Source organism: Amborella trichopoda, chromosome 4 (genome assembly GCF_054954075.1).
Source record: "Amborella trichopoda isolate Santa Cruz 75 chromosome 4, AtrichopodaSantaCruz75HAP2 v2.0, whole genome shotgun sequence".
In the NCBI taxonomy this organism is placed as follows: domain Eukaryota; kingdom Viridiplantae; phylum Streptophyta; class Magnoliopsida; order Amborellales; family Amborellaceae; genus Amborella; species Amborella trichopoda.
Window position 1 is genome coordinate 55848495 of NC_142339.1, and position 16474 is coordinate 55864968.

The 16474-nt window shown below is 35.4% G+C and overlaps 2 protein-coding genes across 2 annotated transcripts; one reads left to right on the forward strand and one right to left on the reverse strand.

The window, feature by feature from the left end:
* The first annotated feature begins 294 nt into the window (after positions 1-294).
* On the forward strand, positions 295-5982 carry LOC18422187 (Chaperone DnaJ-domain superfamily protein). The gene is made up of 5 exons (XM_088865855.1): positions 295-628; positions 1083-1157; positions 3257-3396; positions 4619-4756; positions 5471-5982. The coding sequence occupies exons 1-5, from the start codon at positions 361-363 to the stop codon at positions 5678-5680; spliced, it is 831 nt and encodes a 276-aa protein (XP_088721981.1). The 5' UTR covers positions 295-360; the 3' UTR covers positions 5681-5982.
* A 2658-nt stretch (positions 5983-8640) lies between these two features.
* Positions 8641-15392, reverse strand: LOC18422188 (phosphopantothenate--cysteine ligase 2). The gene is made up of 10 exons (XM_020664504.2): positions 14920-15392; positions 12039-12186; positions 11816-11939; positions 11643-11687; positions 11458-11543; positions 11050-11102; positions 10820-10879; positions 9764-9865; positions 9412-9531; positions 8641-9137 (listed from the first exon to the last, which is right to left on the reverse strand). The coding sequence occupies exons 2-10, from the start codon at positions 12175-12177 to the stop codon at positions 8892-8894; spliced, it is 975 nt and encodes a 324-aa protein (XP_020520163.2). The 5' UTR covers positions 12178-12186; positions 14920-15392; the 3' UTR covers positions 8641-8891.
* Positions 15393-16474: the final 1082 nt, after the last annotated feature.

The following is a 16474-nucleotide window of genomic DNA, read 5'->3' on the forward strand; positions in this document are numbered from 1 at the left end:
TTTGGATTTTTTTGGAGCTTTATTCTAACCGATTCACCATATTCTCGATCAAGATCGCCGATTCTCCGATCCGGATCAGGTTTTTGGGTGCCTAATCGCGATCACCGATCCGTTTTTTAAATCATTGTTTTCAAGCAAGGACACCCGCTCCGCCTTGGGTGGATTACTAAAATAAAACGTGCCCTAATCAGCTAACTTTTAACAAAATACCATATTAACCCTCCTTCTGCACAAATTACAAATCACAAAAAAGAAAATTATTAAAAAATAGAAAATTTGGAAGGAAAAAGATCCCTCGTTTTACGAAAATGAGGATTCGTATTGCGTTTGTAGCCTGGTTTTTTCTGTGATTCTCGAAGGATGATGAACAATTTGAGATCCTTTTATCGCCCCATTCACATCGTTTCTCTCTCTTCTTCCTTCATTTTTTGTAGAGACCTAAACCAATTTGCTTTCTGTCTTCCTAACAAAAATTCGCTGCTTTCTTCTTCTTCTTCTTCTATATGTACTCCAAGCACTGTTGATTGTAATGGAGGACTTAGATTTAGTGGTTTCAGTGTGGGTTCGCGGAGAATGGTGGCTAGGGCATCAAAATGGAGCTCTGATAAATCCCCCTATGAAACCCTAGGTGAATTTCTTGTCAATTTTCAGAATGATTTGTAAATTTATGGTTTGTGAAGTTTTTACCTTTGCACAGAGTCCTGAAATTAAATTCCAGGTTAATTCAACTGGAATTACTCTGGAAATATGTTAGAGAACGAGTTTTTGAAGTTTTGTTTTGTTTTGTTTTGTGGCTTATGTTGCTGAGCTAGTTAAATTTAGAGGCTAATTCAAGTGTTTCAAGAAATATTTTTTGTTTCTTTTATTTGCCTTGAATGATTAGATTCAGTAACTGTTTTGTCATAGATGAATTTTCAAATAATCGACAAAGCGAAGTAGATATTAGAAGAATTATCTGTGTTATCTCTTGTTTGCATTGAAAGTTGGTTATGGTTCATTCTTCGGTGATTTTCATATATTTTCAAGAAGTAATAAATGCCTTCTTTTTCTCTTGTTCTGTTTTTTCTTGTGTCATTGAACAGAATTGGAAAGAAATGCTGATGAGGAAGCAATAAAGTTTGCATATAGACGCTTGGCGAAATATTACCATCCTGATGGTTTGGATCTCCATCCATGCCTGTTTAAGTTCTGAGATTAATACATAATCATATATTATAGATGAGGCTGTTGTTTCGGTAATTGGTTCATATACTACAATTGGTGATGATGTGGTGCTGGTGTTTGATACTTTCATTGAGCTGCTAATGAAATCGTCTTCTACCTGTTCTTTGTCTTTTTATTGGTAACTAGGACTTGTACCTGCAACCTAGAGATTGAGATAAAGGACTCCACATACTAGGCTATGACAAGAGCCCACATTTTGTCTATGTAAAAATTCCTCATTTCCTCCTGTATTTGGATCATTACATCACATTTAGACTCATTATGTATACCTATGTTCGGGATTATGTTAGTGTTCTTCTACTTTTGTTTCTTTTGCTTAAAGGCAAAGGGAAGCCTTTTCGTTTCTACAAAGTTAGGAGTAAGTTGTCAAATGTATCTTAATTCTTGTAAAATATATTAATTGTTCTTCATTTGGTTCTCAGCACCTGACTCGCCTTAAGGCGTTGTTGGTTCAGTCGATGGATATTACACCGATCTGTTTCATTAAGTGATAACGTGTACGTTCAGCTTAATGTCTCAAGAGAGATGTTCTTGGTAGATGGAGAAAGTTCCGATTCTCTTTTAGTCTGGGGAGTCCTATTGTATATATGATTTACTAATAAGGACTTCTTTTTGCATGGCTTAGCAAAAAAAAACATTTTTTTCACATTGGTCTCATTTCTGGGCATATGGGATGAGTAATTTTGTCTCTAGATTCACTACCTACTTGTAATGATTACAAATGACCCCTAAGAAGTACAGGATTTATCCAAGTTTTCATGTGGGGGAATGAAGCACAACGATGAACAGAATATGATGATTTGGAAGAAGCAATTACCCTTGGCCGAGGAAATACAAAGACAAGACAACTTCTGATAGACCGGACTGGCATTTTTATTCTGGAACATATCTAGCTCCAAAGTGAGGGAAAATAATGCACGCTCTCTCACACGAACTAACAATTTCTCAAACAAAAAATTATTTGATCAGAATAATGTTTCTGCAATATTGGTATATAACTGGTAAACAAAATCTTGGTCTATAAGTACCCATCAGAAAAACAATGTCCTCAACCACACCACATTCTGAGTTTTCTTTCTTTCTTTTTTTCTAATAATCCTTCATTTTATACAGAGTTGATCTGTGTAATGACAGATACTAGGTATATAAAAGAGTGTTAGCATGGAAACAACTCAATCACAACATGTGAAAAGTTATGTTTTTGGGTGGCAAGCAATTCTGTCTCTTACAGTTGTCAATCAAATGAGTTGGATAATTGAATGCTGAATTCACACATGTTTGGAAGCGAATGGAGGGGCTAACCCGCTTGCTAGAGCGAGTGTCTCCAAATCATTTTGGGTTGTGAATTTTGACCTCTTTCTTAGTTTATAGAGTCTGATGTAGCAGTAGTACATAGACTCAATTTTGTACATGCTGATTACACATGTAAATCAATTTTGTTGAATAAAACACAATTACCAATCAAAAACAAAATCATTGTCATCATCATTATCAGAGCCTTTTTCCAACTATTTGGGGTAGTTACACCAATCTTGATCCGCCATTCTGCTCTATTGAGGGCCATACCCTCAGTGAGACCTTTAGTCCCCATATCTTTTCTCACCACTTCCAACCTCATCCTTTTGGGCTTATCCCTTTAACTTTTTTGAGCCATCCACTTGAACCAATCAAAAACATCATCATCTTCAAAACCTTTTCCCAACTAATTGGGGTCAGCTTTGAACCGATCAACAAAAAATATACATTTTTTTATTTTCTCTAAAACATTATCTTATATAATACGCATGTTAGCATAACCATAAGTCCATGCATTACTATGAAAGTTTAATGGGCTAGCCTCATGGTGCATGTTTACGGTTGCTTCATGTTGATTGGGTTCTGGAAATAAATATCTTTTGGTCTGCATTCTTCATCTTAAAGAAATAAATAAACCTGATAATTCATGGTAAGATTTGTGTACTTTTATCCATGGATTTCATTTTGGTGAAGGCATCATGTTAGGAAATTAATTGTTTCTTTTCTGTTGTTTTAGTATATGATGGTAGGGGGACCCTGGAGGAAGGGGAAACAGCGGAAGCACGCTTCATCAAGATACAGGCTGCCTATGAACTACTCATAGATGAGGAGAAGAGGCAACAATATGATAATGAGCATCGCGTCAATCCTATGAAGGCATAACCAAATAAATCTTATTAAATATCGCAAGTTTGTTTTTAAGTATCATTAAGAAACACCACTGCCTGCTTTATCCAATCAAGTTTAGCTATAATACTATTGCATTGCATACCTAAACATGTGCATATATTGGCTAGTTTTTAAAATATTTCAGGTATATTTGAAGTCTAATGTGATATTCCCTGTTAGTTGGTAAGAAGCATGTGGGAGATATTACTACATTCTATGCTTCCATTGGTTTTGCTTCCTGTTTTTCTCTTTTCTCGCTATTCACTAAAGTAGTAGAATGACAATGGAAAATTGATTGTTTACCTTAAGAATGGAAAAGTAGCTGTACTTCCACATGATTGGTATGTTGGATAGTTCAGGTAAGCATGACAAAACAAGTTAACATTTGTGTCGAGCTGACCTGCCATTAGGGTAGTTTTGATGTAATTAGTTGTCTATAGTACATATTCTTGTTTACATTTAGTGGTTCAGCTGGTTTATGGTTTGAAAGAAACAGAAAGTAAATTCTCCCCCACCTTCATACATAATATTGTTCCATTTTTCGATCTTATGCACTTTTTCATTCATAAAGCTGCTGACAATTTAGTTTCAGGTTACCTTCTAGGGATTTTATAATGGACAATCACTAGATTGAAAACGTCCTTGTTACATTCTATTAAACAAAGAAAAAGAAAAAATTCCTTGTTAAAAAATGTCAGAGACCCCTAGGCAATAGTATTTGCACCAGATACTGATTTTTTTTTTTGAAAATATAATGATTTATCTTGTCAGAATTTGCCCCTTAGGCTGTGGTTTAGTGGTAGACATCCGTGAGCCTTAGGGAGGTCAAGGGTTTGAACCTTTGAAGTGTATGCCAGCTGCAAGTCATACTAACTTGCTTCAGGTTTTACCTTATCGGGTACAAGCATTGACTCCAGAGTCTAGGATGGATGTAGAAACTCATCAGAATTAATAGTAGTGCGTTGAATCTTTTAGATTTAAGACAGAAAAGAGAAGCAAGATCTTAGGCTTTGGGTCTGCATGCTTGTACGCAGAAAGTTAGGATTATATGTTTCTACTGTCAAAATCATCTTCGAACATCAATATGGAAGAACTACAGTGAAGTAAATTCTCTTGTACTGTGACTCCTGGTTGATTTTCATAAAGCTTGTTGTTTAAGACTTTAAGTAGGCAAGGGGAACATCCTTTTTATTTGTGATCTTTCCTTCAGGCTTCTGAAGCATGGATGGAGTGGCTGATAAAAAAGCGAAAAGCATTTGATCAGCGAGGTGACATGGCTGTTGCTGCTTGGGCAGAGCAGCAGCAGCGTGAAATGAACCTTCGTGTGCGCCGTCTCTCCCGATCAAAGGTACAACTGAACAAGCTCTGTGTCATTGCGACATCTTATGCGGACTTTTGAAATTTCAATATCATGTCAGGAATAAAATAAAAAGGACTATGTTTGAAATTTTCTTTCCTTTAGATTTCAAATATCATGGATCCTGTCTTTGTGAATAAACTCTAGTTATATGCTATTTATTCTGACAAGATCTCCTTGAAATTGTTGGACGTCCTTCTTGTATAGTTACTACTTGTTGCATTTTCTATCTGATGGGAGAAATTGTTGGACGTCCTTCTTGTATAGTTACTAATTGAGTTCTCGATGAGAAACCTTTCAAAGCCAAAATTGGAAGGAACTATTCTTTGAATTTAGGCAGGTCCTCATGCTTGATTGTATTAATTCTATCCTGGGGTTATGAATAGTTGGGAAAATGTATGCATTACGTTTATGAAATCAAATATATGAGGTGATAAATTGGATTTTTCTGAAATAATAATAATCATAAAGGAACCACTGCATCATTATGATTTTTTGGAACCCCTATTAATAACAAAAAATATAATATTAATAAAAAGAAAATAACATTTTGGACCACTGCAACAGTTCTTACCCATAGACGTACTTGCCATTTTGATAATGTTTGTCACACCAAGCAATGGCATTTGGTCTGAAGTAAACACGTCAGGCCCAAACTGAGTGAACCCATGAGACTCGAATTCATATTACTTATTGCTTTTTCAGATTGACCCAGAGGAAGAGAGGAGGATATTGGCCAGAGAGAAGAAGGCATCCATGGAGAACTTCTCAAATACTTTGAAAAGGCACACTCTTGTCCTGAAGAAAAGGGATATAATGAGAAGAAGGGCCAATCAAGATCAGAAGAAGGTTATCGATCAGCTTCTTGCTGCTGAAGGCCTCGAACTTGAGAACGAAGGTGAAGATGGAGCATAAACCAATGTATCAGAGTAAAGCAAGGGCAGAAATTTATTATACACAACTTATGTATCCTTTGGCTCTTGGAAGTGAAGAGTAAACCACTCCATTGGAACCTTCTTGCATCAAAAGCTGCTATATGGTCCTTTCGAGGTTTTCAGGGGACTATAATGTAGAGAGAAGATGGTCAGGCTCGGGCCCATGTAAATATATGGAAATGATATACTGAAGCTTTGCTTTTGTATGGTATTGATCCTCATTATTATTGTATTTGGTTTCACTAATGAATGAGAGAAACTCTTATTCAGCATCTTACAAAAGTACAAACCATTAAACCTTGTTATAAGAATTTGTTTGCCTTAAGGCTTCGACTTAGTGGCAGAAATATCGATTTCGGTGAGGGCGGTCAAGGGTTCGAATGCTAAAATATCGATTTCACTAATGAATGAGAGAAACTCTTATTCAGCATCTTACAAAAGTACAAACCATTAAACCTTGTTATAAGAATTTGTTTGCCTTAAGGCTTCGACTTAGTGGCAGAAATATCGATTTCCGTGAGGGCGGTCAAGGGTTCGAATGCTAAAAAGTTTGTCCCAAAAAATCCAAACTTGAGCTAGCCTTCTGAGTTTACCTTAAAAAATATCTGGAAAAAAAATAGAAAATAGAAAATCAACATGAGCATGTATATGTTGTGAGCAGTGTTTTAAAACCCAGATCAGCATCCACCCCACAGACCTGTGTAAGATCATCAAATTGCCAATCCAGATCAGTATGGATCAGTCTAAAATGGCATACCTGAAAATATTAGAAGATAGAAAACAACAAAATAAAAATTAAAATATGCGTTTATGGGGTAGGGATTTAGGCAAGTCCTTAGAAAACATTACATAAGCTTAAAATAAAATAAAAATGAAACAGGGGGTTTTAGGGAGGGACAAGCTAGGGCCACTATCTTCCCTGAATCGGTTTTGTCCAGCCTATTCCCGGTCCTTATTGGCGAACCCCGATCCAAATGGATGGGTTTTAAAACACTGGCAGTGAGCATTCTAAAGGATATTGCATTTACCTCCTACCAAACAGAAAGATATAAGAAAGAAAAATTGGAACTTGGCATACCATCAATTTGCTAAATGCATACCAAACCGCTTATCCCTAGTTATGTGAAGTGTGCTAAATCCATATTCAACCATCCACCATTATTGACAACAGACGGTTAAGTATGCAATTGATGTACTATTTGATATTGTTGTGATAAACTTCCCCTATAGATTGTTATATACATATATTTAGGAATTAGATCGTGGTGAAATCACTTATCCCTGCCCATGCATAAATGGGATATGATCCTCGACTGTTTTGAGTTTGATTCATCGACTCTTTGAGCTGGTTGAGTTGAGAATGTCATTTCCATCAATGCAGCGCTATGATTTAGAAACTCGTTAGCCTTTCGATTAGTTTCAAAAAACAAGGGCTTGGGCTGGGACTTGTCAAGGTCCCAATCATAAGTCATCCAGTCCGACACAGACGAGTATCGATTCCGGCAGGTAATTTTTAAACAAAGAGCTTAGTAATTTCTTTCAAAAATGGGGGACTCCTGGGTGTCGAGGTTTCGCCTAGGACTCCCAAGGCTCAGAGCCAAGCCAATTCTGATGAGTCCTGAGCCGAGTCTTCAAATTTGTAAACACTGACTTTACACATAATGATCTATGGCATTGTCAAACAGAAGTGATTATAAAAATTTGCTAAATAAAACTATCTTTAACATTAACCAACTCTCATAAACCAGCACCAAACCCTAAACAGAAAATTTATCTCTATAAATTATGACAAGATACTTCGATTTGGAAAAAATCAATCCTGCTCTAATTAAATATTGATTATCAATAACCACAATCAAGATGAGAACCTCCCATTCGAAAGACTCAAACAAGTTTCTCATGAATCATGGTTAAACTATAAACCGAAATTTATTACTCCGAGATTATGATAAGAAACTCGGCTTTAGAAAAATAATTCTGCCTCTAATTAACCAGTGATTACCAATAAGAGTAATATGCAACTAGTTTATGATGGATCTCAAGATGAGAACTACCCATTCAATGGAAATAAAAGTTCCTAGGGACGCTTTTTGTTGGTTATGCTGCATTTCTGGTTGGACCCAGTTTCTATGCGGGCAAGCCCACAATGTAGGAAATGCAGGTCTCTTAATAAAAGAAAAAGTTTATATAAGGATGCAACCTTGTAATGTAGAACTACGGATGCACCTCAAAAATCCATCGGAAAAGTAGTTTTAATGTTGAAAAACCCTTTGATCATCCCGCCATCGAGTTGTATAACCATGAAAAATAAAAAGATTTTAAATCTCATAAATAGTATAGTTTACAATATATTATCTACACTGTCCATTTTCAAGATTTTCATATGTTCATAGATCTACTTGATTTCAACCATTTTTCAAATTTAAAATTTTATAACTAGATATAAAAATAGATTTTGAGATAATCCTAAGAACATTTTACATCAAAATTATATACCATTATAAAATATGAAAGTGCACCTTACCTCTACAGCTACAAATGCATCCGTATGCCAACTGTACCCCTTAATAAATCTATTTTTGAGATGGATTTTAAGACTTAATTTTAAGGACATGTAATCTTTAATATGGAGATCATGAATACAAATAAATAAATAAATTTTAAAAACTAAAAATAATAATTCTAGTAAGAAAACATCTGGACCATTAGTTTCCATTGTGTTTAGATAGAACACCTACTTGCATCCATCTTTAAAATAGATGCTTTACACTTTTTGGACGGCATATGTAAAAATGCGGTCCAACCCGCATGAAACAATTTTCCTTTCATGTTTGTTTTCTACTGACTGGTTGAGCCAGTACTTGAGAAAGCTCCAATCACTTCACTGGAAGCAACAAAGGGGCAGAATATATGCGATCATGTGTGAGTATGATCGGAAGCTAGTGAAAACTGCTGTAGCTTCTCTGTTCTTCAATTACAAAGAATTATTCAGCTTTGCCAAAATATTACAAAGAACCACTAGGGTAAAGTTGCGCTGCGCACAAAATTTCCCAACATCTATAGGAAAATTTGAACATTTTATACATTTTCATGAACAGGTCAATTATTTCCACTTGACCATTTTATTTGGACAAAGAAAAGAAATAAAAAGAATCTGATTTTAATTTTGTAGCTTTGGCACAAGGGACTGACTAGATAGAGCTCAAATCACTTGACTGCTGAGTGTGCGCCATGTGTCGCTCCACAATGAGGTCCACGAGTGGCTTCTCCACATCGGAGTGGGGATTCTCTCTCTGAACAGTGATCACATCATTGCCGGTGATGACTATGACTTGCTCTTTACGAGTCGAGAGCTCATTGGCCACAACCATATGCACTTTGTACTTCCTCAACGCTATGTTGGCTTTCTCTAACAAAATCTTAGCATCTGTCTCTAGCTGAAAGGCCAATGAAGAAACAAACAAATAGAATCAAGTTTCCATGATGTCATTACACAAGTAAAAATCAGACGCATTCCAGGATTTACCAGTAACCAACATTTGTAAACATTATCTCTCAGAAAACATAGAGCTGGGAACAAGTAATTCAGGCAAAATCAATATTCCTAAAACGGAAAAATTCATTAACCAAAAACACAGAACTGAGAGAGAGAGAGAGAGCATTAACCAAAAACAATTCAATAAGATGGGTGGTGGTTGGGGAAGGGGTAACCTTGAAGGAGATACAGAAGGCCATTGGAGCCCATTCTTTCCTCAACATTGAGAGCATTTTTGGGACTGGAGCCAGGCTCATATCCAAAGGACCAGCTCCAGACTGTATTTTATGCTCTGCCTACACATAAATCAGAAATCATAAAAAATCCTATGTCTTTCTTTTGTAAGGATAATAGAGAGACTACAAGATGTCACAAATAGTATTGTTAAGACCATTGTACAATATTTTTCCTTCTCATGATTGAAAAATTTTAGGTAACATGTTTCTCCAAGAAGATGCCATTTTACCAATCTCATCGAGTTATAGTTTACTTTCCTCGATCATATATCTAAAAGACAATCTCTCCTACCATGGAATCCCAAGGAACATAGAAGTCGGACACCGCTGCAGCAAGATAAAACATTCCATGTGTCCCAAGACTGTTCATTGATGTTGCAACCATGCGTAAAATCTGAAATAAGGGAAATTCTTTCTTGCATTAGAAAAGAGCTCATTCAATTTATCAGATGGTCTGGCTAAAATATATATACGTCGTATTAACTTTAGAGTGAAAAAAAAAAATTTGAAGCTTAAAGTGATATATGCACATAATGCAATCCACCAACCAACTTACCCAAAAAGAACGAATACACAATACATTAGTCAATCAAACTTTAAAACCAACTAAACAATAATAAGGTAAATGCATTCATAATTGCTGATGCATATGCATTAAGTGGGATACGGCCAAGTGATTTTCTTAAATTAAGTATGTTCTAAAGCTGGATAGGCTGATAAAGAAGATATCACTGCAAAAACCATTGGATCATTTAACAAATTAAATCTAGTAGGGAAGTCATGGTAAAAAAGGTGAATGTATCCAAGGTTTCCTCATATTTGATTTAAGCTAGAAGCAGCTAGGTGTAGCACCCATGGTCGTTCCACAAATCTAAAGCTCATATAAGCACTATGAGTGTATGTTTGTCATGCATACGCACACATATGTGTGCATGTGCATGGGCTGTAAAGTTTTGGACTTCCTGACTATAAATCACTGGAAGTGGGTAATCAATACTGACTTCATCAGACTAATACACAAACCAATCAAATTAAAAGCTAAGACACAACATAAGTGTATCTATGAAATACTTGAAGATTTTGGAGGGTTATATCCTGCAATAGAGACAATCCATTCATTTTACATATATTTTTGCTTTAAGACGGGAATGGTTCAAGAGATATTTTATGCACAATTGGAAAAGAACATAATTTCACTGACAAATACCTGAAATGCATTAAGTAATAATCCACATCAAATATCTCAATGTACAGCCTTAGTTTGAATTTTGATACACATTATGATCAATATCAAATTTCTCAATATACGGCCTTAGCAACTTGAAACATGTCATGGAAATCTGACTACCTGAAGATACTCAAAGATAGTGGTAAAAGTAATCCTTAGTAAACACCCTGCTTCCACTGCCTGCATCAGAAGAAACTCCCTAATGATTTTTTTCTCCTCCAACAAACACATAGATTCTAATGCAAATGGGTCAGCAAATGAAACATCGAAACATTAGAAACCTAAAAAAAGTATTCATTAGACGTAGTCAATGTGTGATAAACAAAAAGAATAAAAGGTATGCTGCATACAGCCTGGTGATCTCTTATTGCCCTCTCCAATCCTTCAGCATGAGATGAACGTGCTGAAATACAAAACAGAGTTCAGTGAAAACCCCAGGTGCAAGGCAAAGAGTGGATAGTTGAGAAAGTACTGCAAAAAATCAACACTTATTGGCAAAGCCTTAAACTGAAGGGTCTCTGCGATCATAGGTGACACAGAGCTACAGTAGAAATGGAATAATTTCAAGTGCTGTTCACCAATCAGCCTGCTAGAAACTTTTGGAATTTGGACCGATAACCATTCCTTTAGGGAGAAGAAAAAAAAAAAACACCATAACCATTCCTTTTGAGAGTATAATAAAAAGAAACACTATAAAATCACCAGGATATAAATAGCTTCTGAGTTGTGATATTGAAGATTATTGAGACTGTAGAGACCTTGAATTTGCGACCCAGAGGTGAGCTCAAAACAATCCAAAAGTGTATCCTCCGGTAGAGATCTACGATAAGGCTGATAAGTTCCCCTGCATAAGAATGCAAAAGAAATATAACTGACCACCATGCATCTAAAATGAACCATATATTAACAAGATGACATAGTGGCACACATGCATTTTTCTCACCTTCTATGAAGGAAGATGATTGCATATCCAGCCTTCACAAAGTATCTGGAAGTTCACACACAATTTAGCATTTTGAAAAATTAGGTGAATCAGACCCATACGGCATAGTTATCAAAGAAGAATACCCATAGCAAAACCCTTTCTTTTTTGGGAAAAGAGATAAAGAAACATACTCAGTAGATGAAGCTCCTCGGTGACCTGAACTAAAATTGTCAATGTAACGAACACACCGCTGCTCCAAAGGAACAGTGGTACCCCCAGAAGTAACACAAACCACCCTTCTTATTCTTCCATTCACTGTAAATTATATAAAAATAATCAAATCTATGGTTTAGACACAGTCACTCAATTATTATCTCGATAATCAAGGGTGTATACGAATACAACCCTACTTGCCTGCACATATGGAATTCCTATCAATAAATTCCTTTATCGATTGAGCCACACGGTGGCTGTCTTTTAAAGGTGGTGCTGAATCAAAAAAGGATTGAACAAAAGTATCTGGTGTAGCATCAGGACCATTCCTTGTATCCATAGAGCAGGCCTAGAAAAATAAATCAGGCTGAAACTTGTAAGAAACATAACTCGGTTCAGGCCCATTGCTCATATTTACTGAAAATTCTACATAATAGTTTTTGAGGAGACTTCTACATAATGGTTGATCCATTCAATATAGAAACAGAACCAATGCGCCTCAAAGGAAGTCATCTTAAACTAATCAATCCAAAACGGACATTCATTCATTGGGAGCTACCCAGTGTTGTAAACTGATAAAAAATCTTAATAGAAAAACTATTTCTTTCTATAAATGTACAACTATAGTCTTTATCATTTCTCTGATTTCTCCACCTTGGGTTGTCTCTTTGTTTTTTGAATTTCAGCTTCTAATTTCTGCATAGGTGACGACCCAATTGATAGAATCATTTCACAAACCAAATGAAACTGAAACACCCTTGAATTCACATCTTAACACAAACAGTTAACTAGTTATCCATGAATTACGTTTTCGATATTTTTCTTTAAAGGGTATATAGATGGCATAACATCCAGGTTTCCAGGCCAAATAAACATCTGCTCTGAACTCATTTTCTTTCGAGTCCACCACCAAAGCTATAAATTAAAAAATAAAATAATACTACAAAAGCTCGCCTTAATACTAAAAAGAAAACCAAACTAACTATTTCTCAAGAGGATAGGCCTAAAGCCAGTGTCGATTCAAATTCACCATCAAATCTACATACCAAAACTCAACCAAAAAAAAATTAAAAACAAAAAGAAAACGACCATTTATTAAAAGCAGACATAAAATCACTATTCCTCAAGAGGATAGCCAAGAATTTAAAAATGAAAGGAAGTGGGTCTTACCAGTAAAATCAACTGAATCAGCAGCCGAACTCAATCATTCAAATATAACAAGTAGTTGAGAAAAAGGGAAGTGGGTTTTCAATAATATGTTGAACCAGAGTGTCTAGCCACTAATCCGCTGCTATTTTTACGGCTTTAGAGCAAAACTAGGCATTGCCATTACTAAATAGGTCCTGAAAAGCGTAGAAATAAAATATATCGTTCTTTTCAAAGGAAAAGACAATGTAAATCTTCTCTAAAAGAAGAATAAGAGTTAAAATAAAAAGTGCAAAATGTCCATGACTTTTAGGGTGTGTTTGATAACTTTCTCTGCAGTTTCCCTGGGATTCTTCTAGCAGCTAACTTTCCTCGAATCTGGGAGAAAGTGAGAATTGGTCTGAAAGCTGGGAACCTTGTTTCATAAACTGCGATGCTGCTATTTTCGAGTGTTTGGTAATGTTGATGCTGGGAAGCACGAAACAGCCTGATTTAACCGTTCATTATGAATTTCCATTATTTGATGATGTGTGTAATGTATATTTTTTAATAAGAATACATTAATAAGATTTTCTTGCTACTACCTAACTAATGCATTTCTTACAATGTATGGTTAAAATTGAAATTTAATCTCACATCTATGTAACTTAAGAAATAGCCTCAATAAAATTGCAACAAGTATAAGGAACCAGAGAGGTGGAGTTAATCACACAGAATTCTTAAGCCAAGTGAAACTAAAAGTATGTTCCCAATCATGATACTTCCGCAATTTTTATATATGTGAAATCAACGAGCAAGAGACATGAAAAATAATATAGAGACTAAAAGAACTAAATTGCTTATGAATATTACAAAGCAAGAAAAACATCAATAAATTAGAGAATTCTTAAGCCTCGATATTTTACATGATCCGGGCGGGTTAAAATTAGAGAAGTATTACAAATAATTTTACTACAAGAACAACATCAATAAATTGCATAGCTAAATATACTAATCTCAAAACTTTGAATGCTTGGTATACAAGCATAACACAACATTGTATGTACCGAATAATATGTATTATCAAACTTACAACTTCTTTTTTGTTTTGCTGTTGTGTTCAAACTTACAACTTCCAAATTGAATTATATGACAAACATCCCAGTTCAATCTAGAATGATCTTGTCACATACATAATTAAGTAAACACAGTTAAAAATTTCAATTTCACAGCTTTCTATTACCCAGTGAGAGATAATGTCATTCAACAACAGCATAACAAAATTAAAACCCATAGCAAAAGTAACTGGAAAAACCCAAGAATATATCATTCTGCAAAAGATATTCCTCCATAACTTTCAACCCAATAAGTACAAAAACCAAATAACAGAAAACACCCCATAAATTATATAAGCAAATGACAATAAAACAGAACCCGGTTTTACAACCTCCTAAATAAGCTTTCATCAATAAATAAAAATAAAAAGAATAAAAGAATACTTAGATTATTAACTCATAAAACCAAATGAAAATTAGTTCAATGACACACCACAAAAACAACATTAACAATGATAGCAACAAAGATCAATTAATCAAACACCTAAAGCCCAAAAAATTTTACATAGTAGATACAAAATCAAACTAATCAAACTCTCGAGCCCCAAATGGTACTTCTCAATAAACAGAAAACCCACATCAAAATTTATGTGACAAACTAGAAAAATAAAACATAAATGATAAATAAACTCTGCGAATATGGGGGTATTCTTCTCTGTGTGTAACCAGTTTTAAAAAATAAATAAATAAAAAATCAAATAAAAAATCTCTCTGTAGGCTTGGGATTAATCTTGTTTGAGATTAATCAGAAAAGCAAGAACGTAAATCAGAAATAAAATCTCATTTAGATCTGGGATTGTATTTGTTGAGCTCTAAAAAATTAAAAAACTAAAAGGACTCACTGTAGCTTTCTCTGCGCTCTTAGCTTGCAGCAATAGGGGCGATGAGGGGAATAGACCTGAGACGAGGAGGACAGGAGTTGCGGGAGGGTTGACCTTCGTTGGGGCGAGTGGCAATGGACTATTGAGTTGCTAGGGTTTTGAGTGAGAAAGGGTTAGAGAGATGGAACCAGGGTCCCCGGCGTTGATGAACGTTTTCCCGCCCGGATGAGTTCTTGCCCGTTTAACTTTCCGTGAAAGTTGTAGAGCCGGGTTACCCATGTTCCGCAACTTTCCCATTTGAAACAGCATTTTGGGGAATATGGTGGCTTCGACTTTCGAATTTTTTTTCTGTTTTCAAACTAGGGAAAGCTATATAGTTGATGAGAAGTCGGGGACTTTCCCAAAATATTCACCGTTATCAAACGTCCCTTTACTGGTTTTGGTGAGTGACCTCAACCGATGAATAGCACAATGTAGGCCGCCCACCCATTTTCGTGGGATGAAATCGGACGGACAATAAATACCTTAACATGTAACCCCTTGGCTTTCGAGCACGTGTACTCTGTGTTTTTTAATTTGAAAATTTGGAAGCTATTTATGATTATTATAAACAAAAAAACAAATTTGAAGTTTGAGTTTTCGAACACTTAGATCTTACTATCTAAAATTTGGATGGTTCCTATTCAATCGAGATATTTTCTTTTTAAAAAAGTGCTTAGATATTGCAATTAGGAATTTTTTTATTGAAGTTGTTTGATACTTTCTTATTAGTTGTGTTAATGGATCGGGCTGAGCGAACGCATAGAGTAAAATGGCTATTGGACCGAGCCGGGCTTTTAACGTGTGGCACGGAAAACTCCCTTTTTAACACAACGGGTTGGGTTGGCCAGTAAAGCAGAATATGTCACAGCCCGGCCGAAATAAAGTCCGGTCCATTAGAGCTCTCTCTCTCTCTCTCTCTCATTTTGTTTTTTTTTTTTTGTACTCTTTTTGATGTATAAGGAGATCTTTTTGTGAATATTTGGGATATATATTTATGAGTCTCTCTTTTTGTGGCTAGCTTGAATATGTACTTCTAGCCTCTTTCAATGTCATGAGGACTACGATTATCGGGCTTTTAAAGGGCTGGTCCAAAAGGCCTGAAAACATTCTTGCCCTTCTCTTCTTGAAATGAGTTTTGGAGAGACCAAATAAACTAGAAAATGGGTTTTTAGAAAGATAATGGATTTTCATACCAAATAAATTAGAAAATAGGTTTTGAGAAAGAGAATGGATTTTGAGAGAGAAAAAGTGATGGGGCTTGATGTCATGTTGATGAGAGAGAAAACTGAAAACCGAAAATTGAACTATGAGAGAGAAACGCCAAAAAGGTCTGTACTCAACTGTTTCTTTTTTTGTAGTATTTTTTTTTGTCAATGCTTTAAAGGGGTTTTAATTTTATTTTAAATTAATTAGCAATTTTTTTCCGTACTTCAAATAAAAAAATTCTGGGGACAAAGATTTAAAAAAAAGAAAAAAGCCCAGGCTTGGTTTGGGCCGGGCCTGGCCCAATAGGCATGACGAGGACTTTACAATC

Coding starts and splice junctions, on each gene's coding strand:
- LOC18422187 (XM_088865855.1), top strand. CDS start 361: ATGATGAACAATTTGAGATCCTTTTATCGCCCCATTCACATCGTTTCT. Junction 629..1,082: donor ATCCCCCTATGAAACCCTAG/GTGAATTTCTTG, acceptor GTCATTGAACAG/AATTGGAAAGAAATGCTGAT. Junction 1,158..3,256: donor GAAATATTACCATCCTGATG/GTTTGGATCTCC, acceptor CTGTTGTTTTAG/TATATGATGGTAGGGGGACC.
- LOC18422188 (XM_020664504.2), bottom strand. CDS start 12,177: ATGGATACAAGGAATGGTCCTGATGCTACACCAGATACTTTTGTTCAA. Junction 11,940..12,038: donor TAGGAATTCCATATGTGCAG/GCAAGTAGGGTT, acceptor TATAATTTACAG/TGAATGGAAGAATAAGAAGG. Junction 9,866..10,819: donor CTATCTTTGAGTATCTTCAG/GTAGTCAGATTT, acceptor CCCTTATTTCAG/ATTTTACGCATGGTTGCAAC.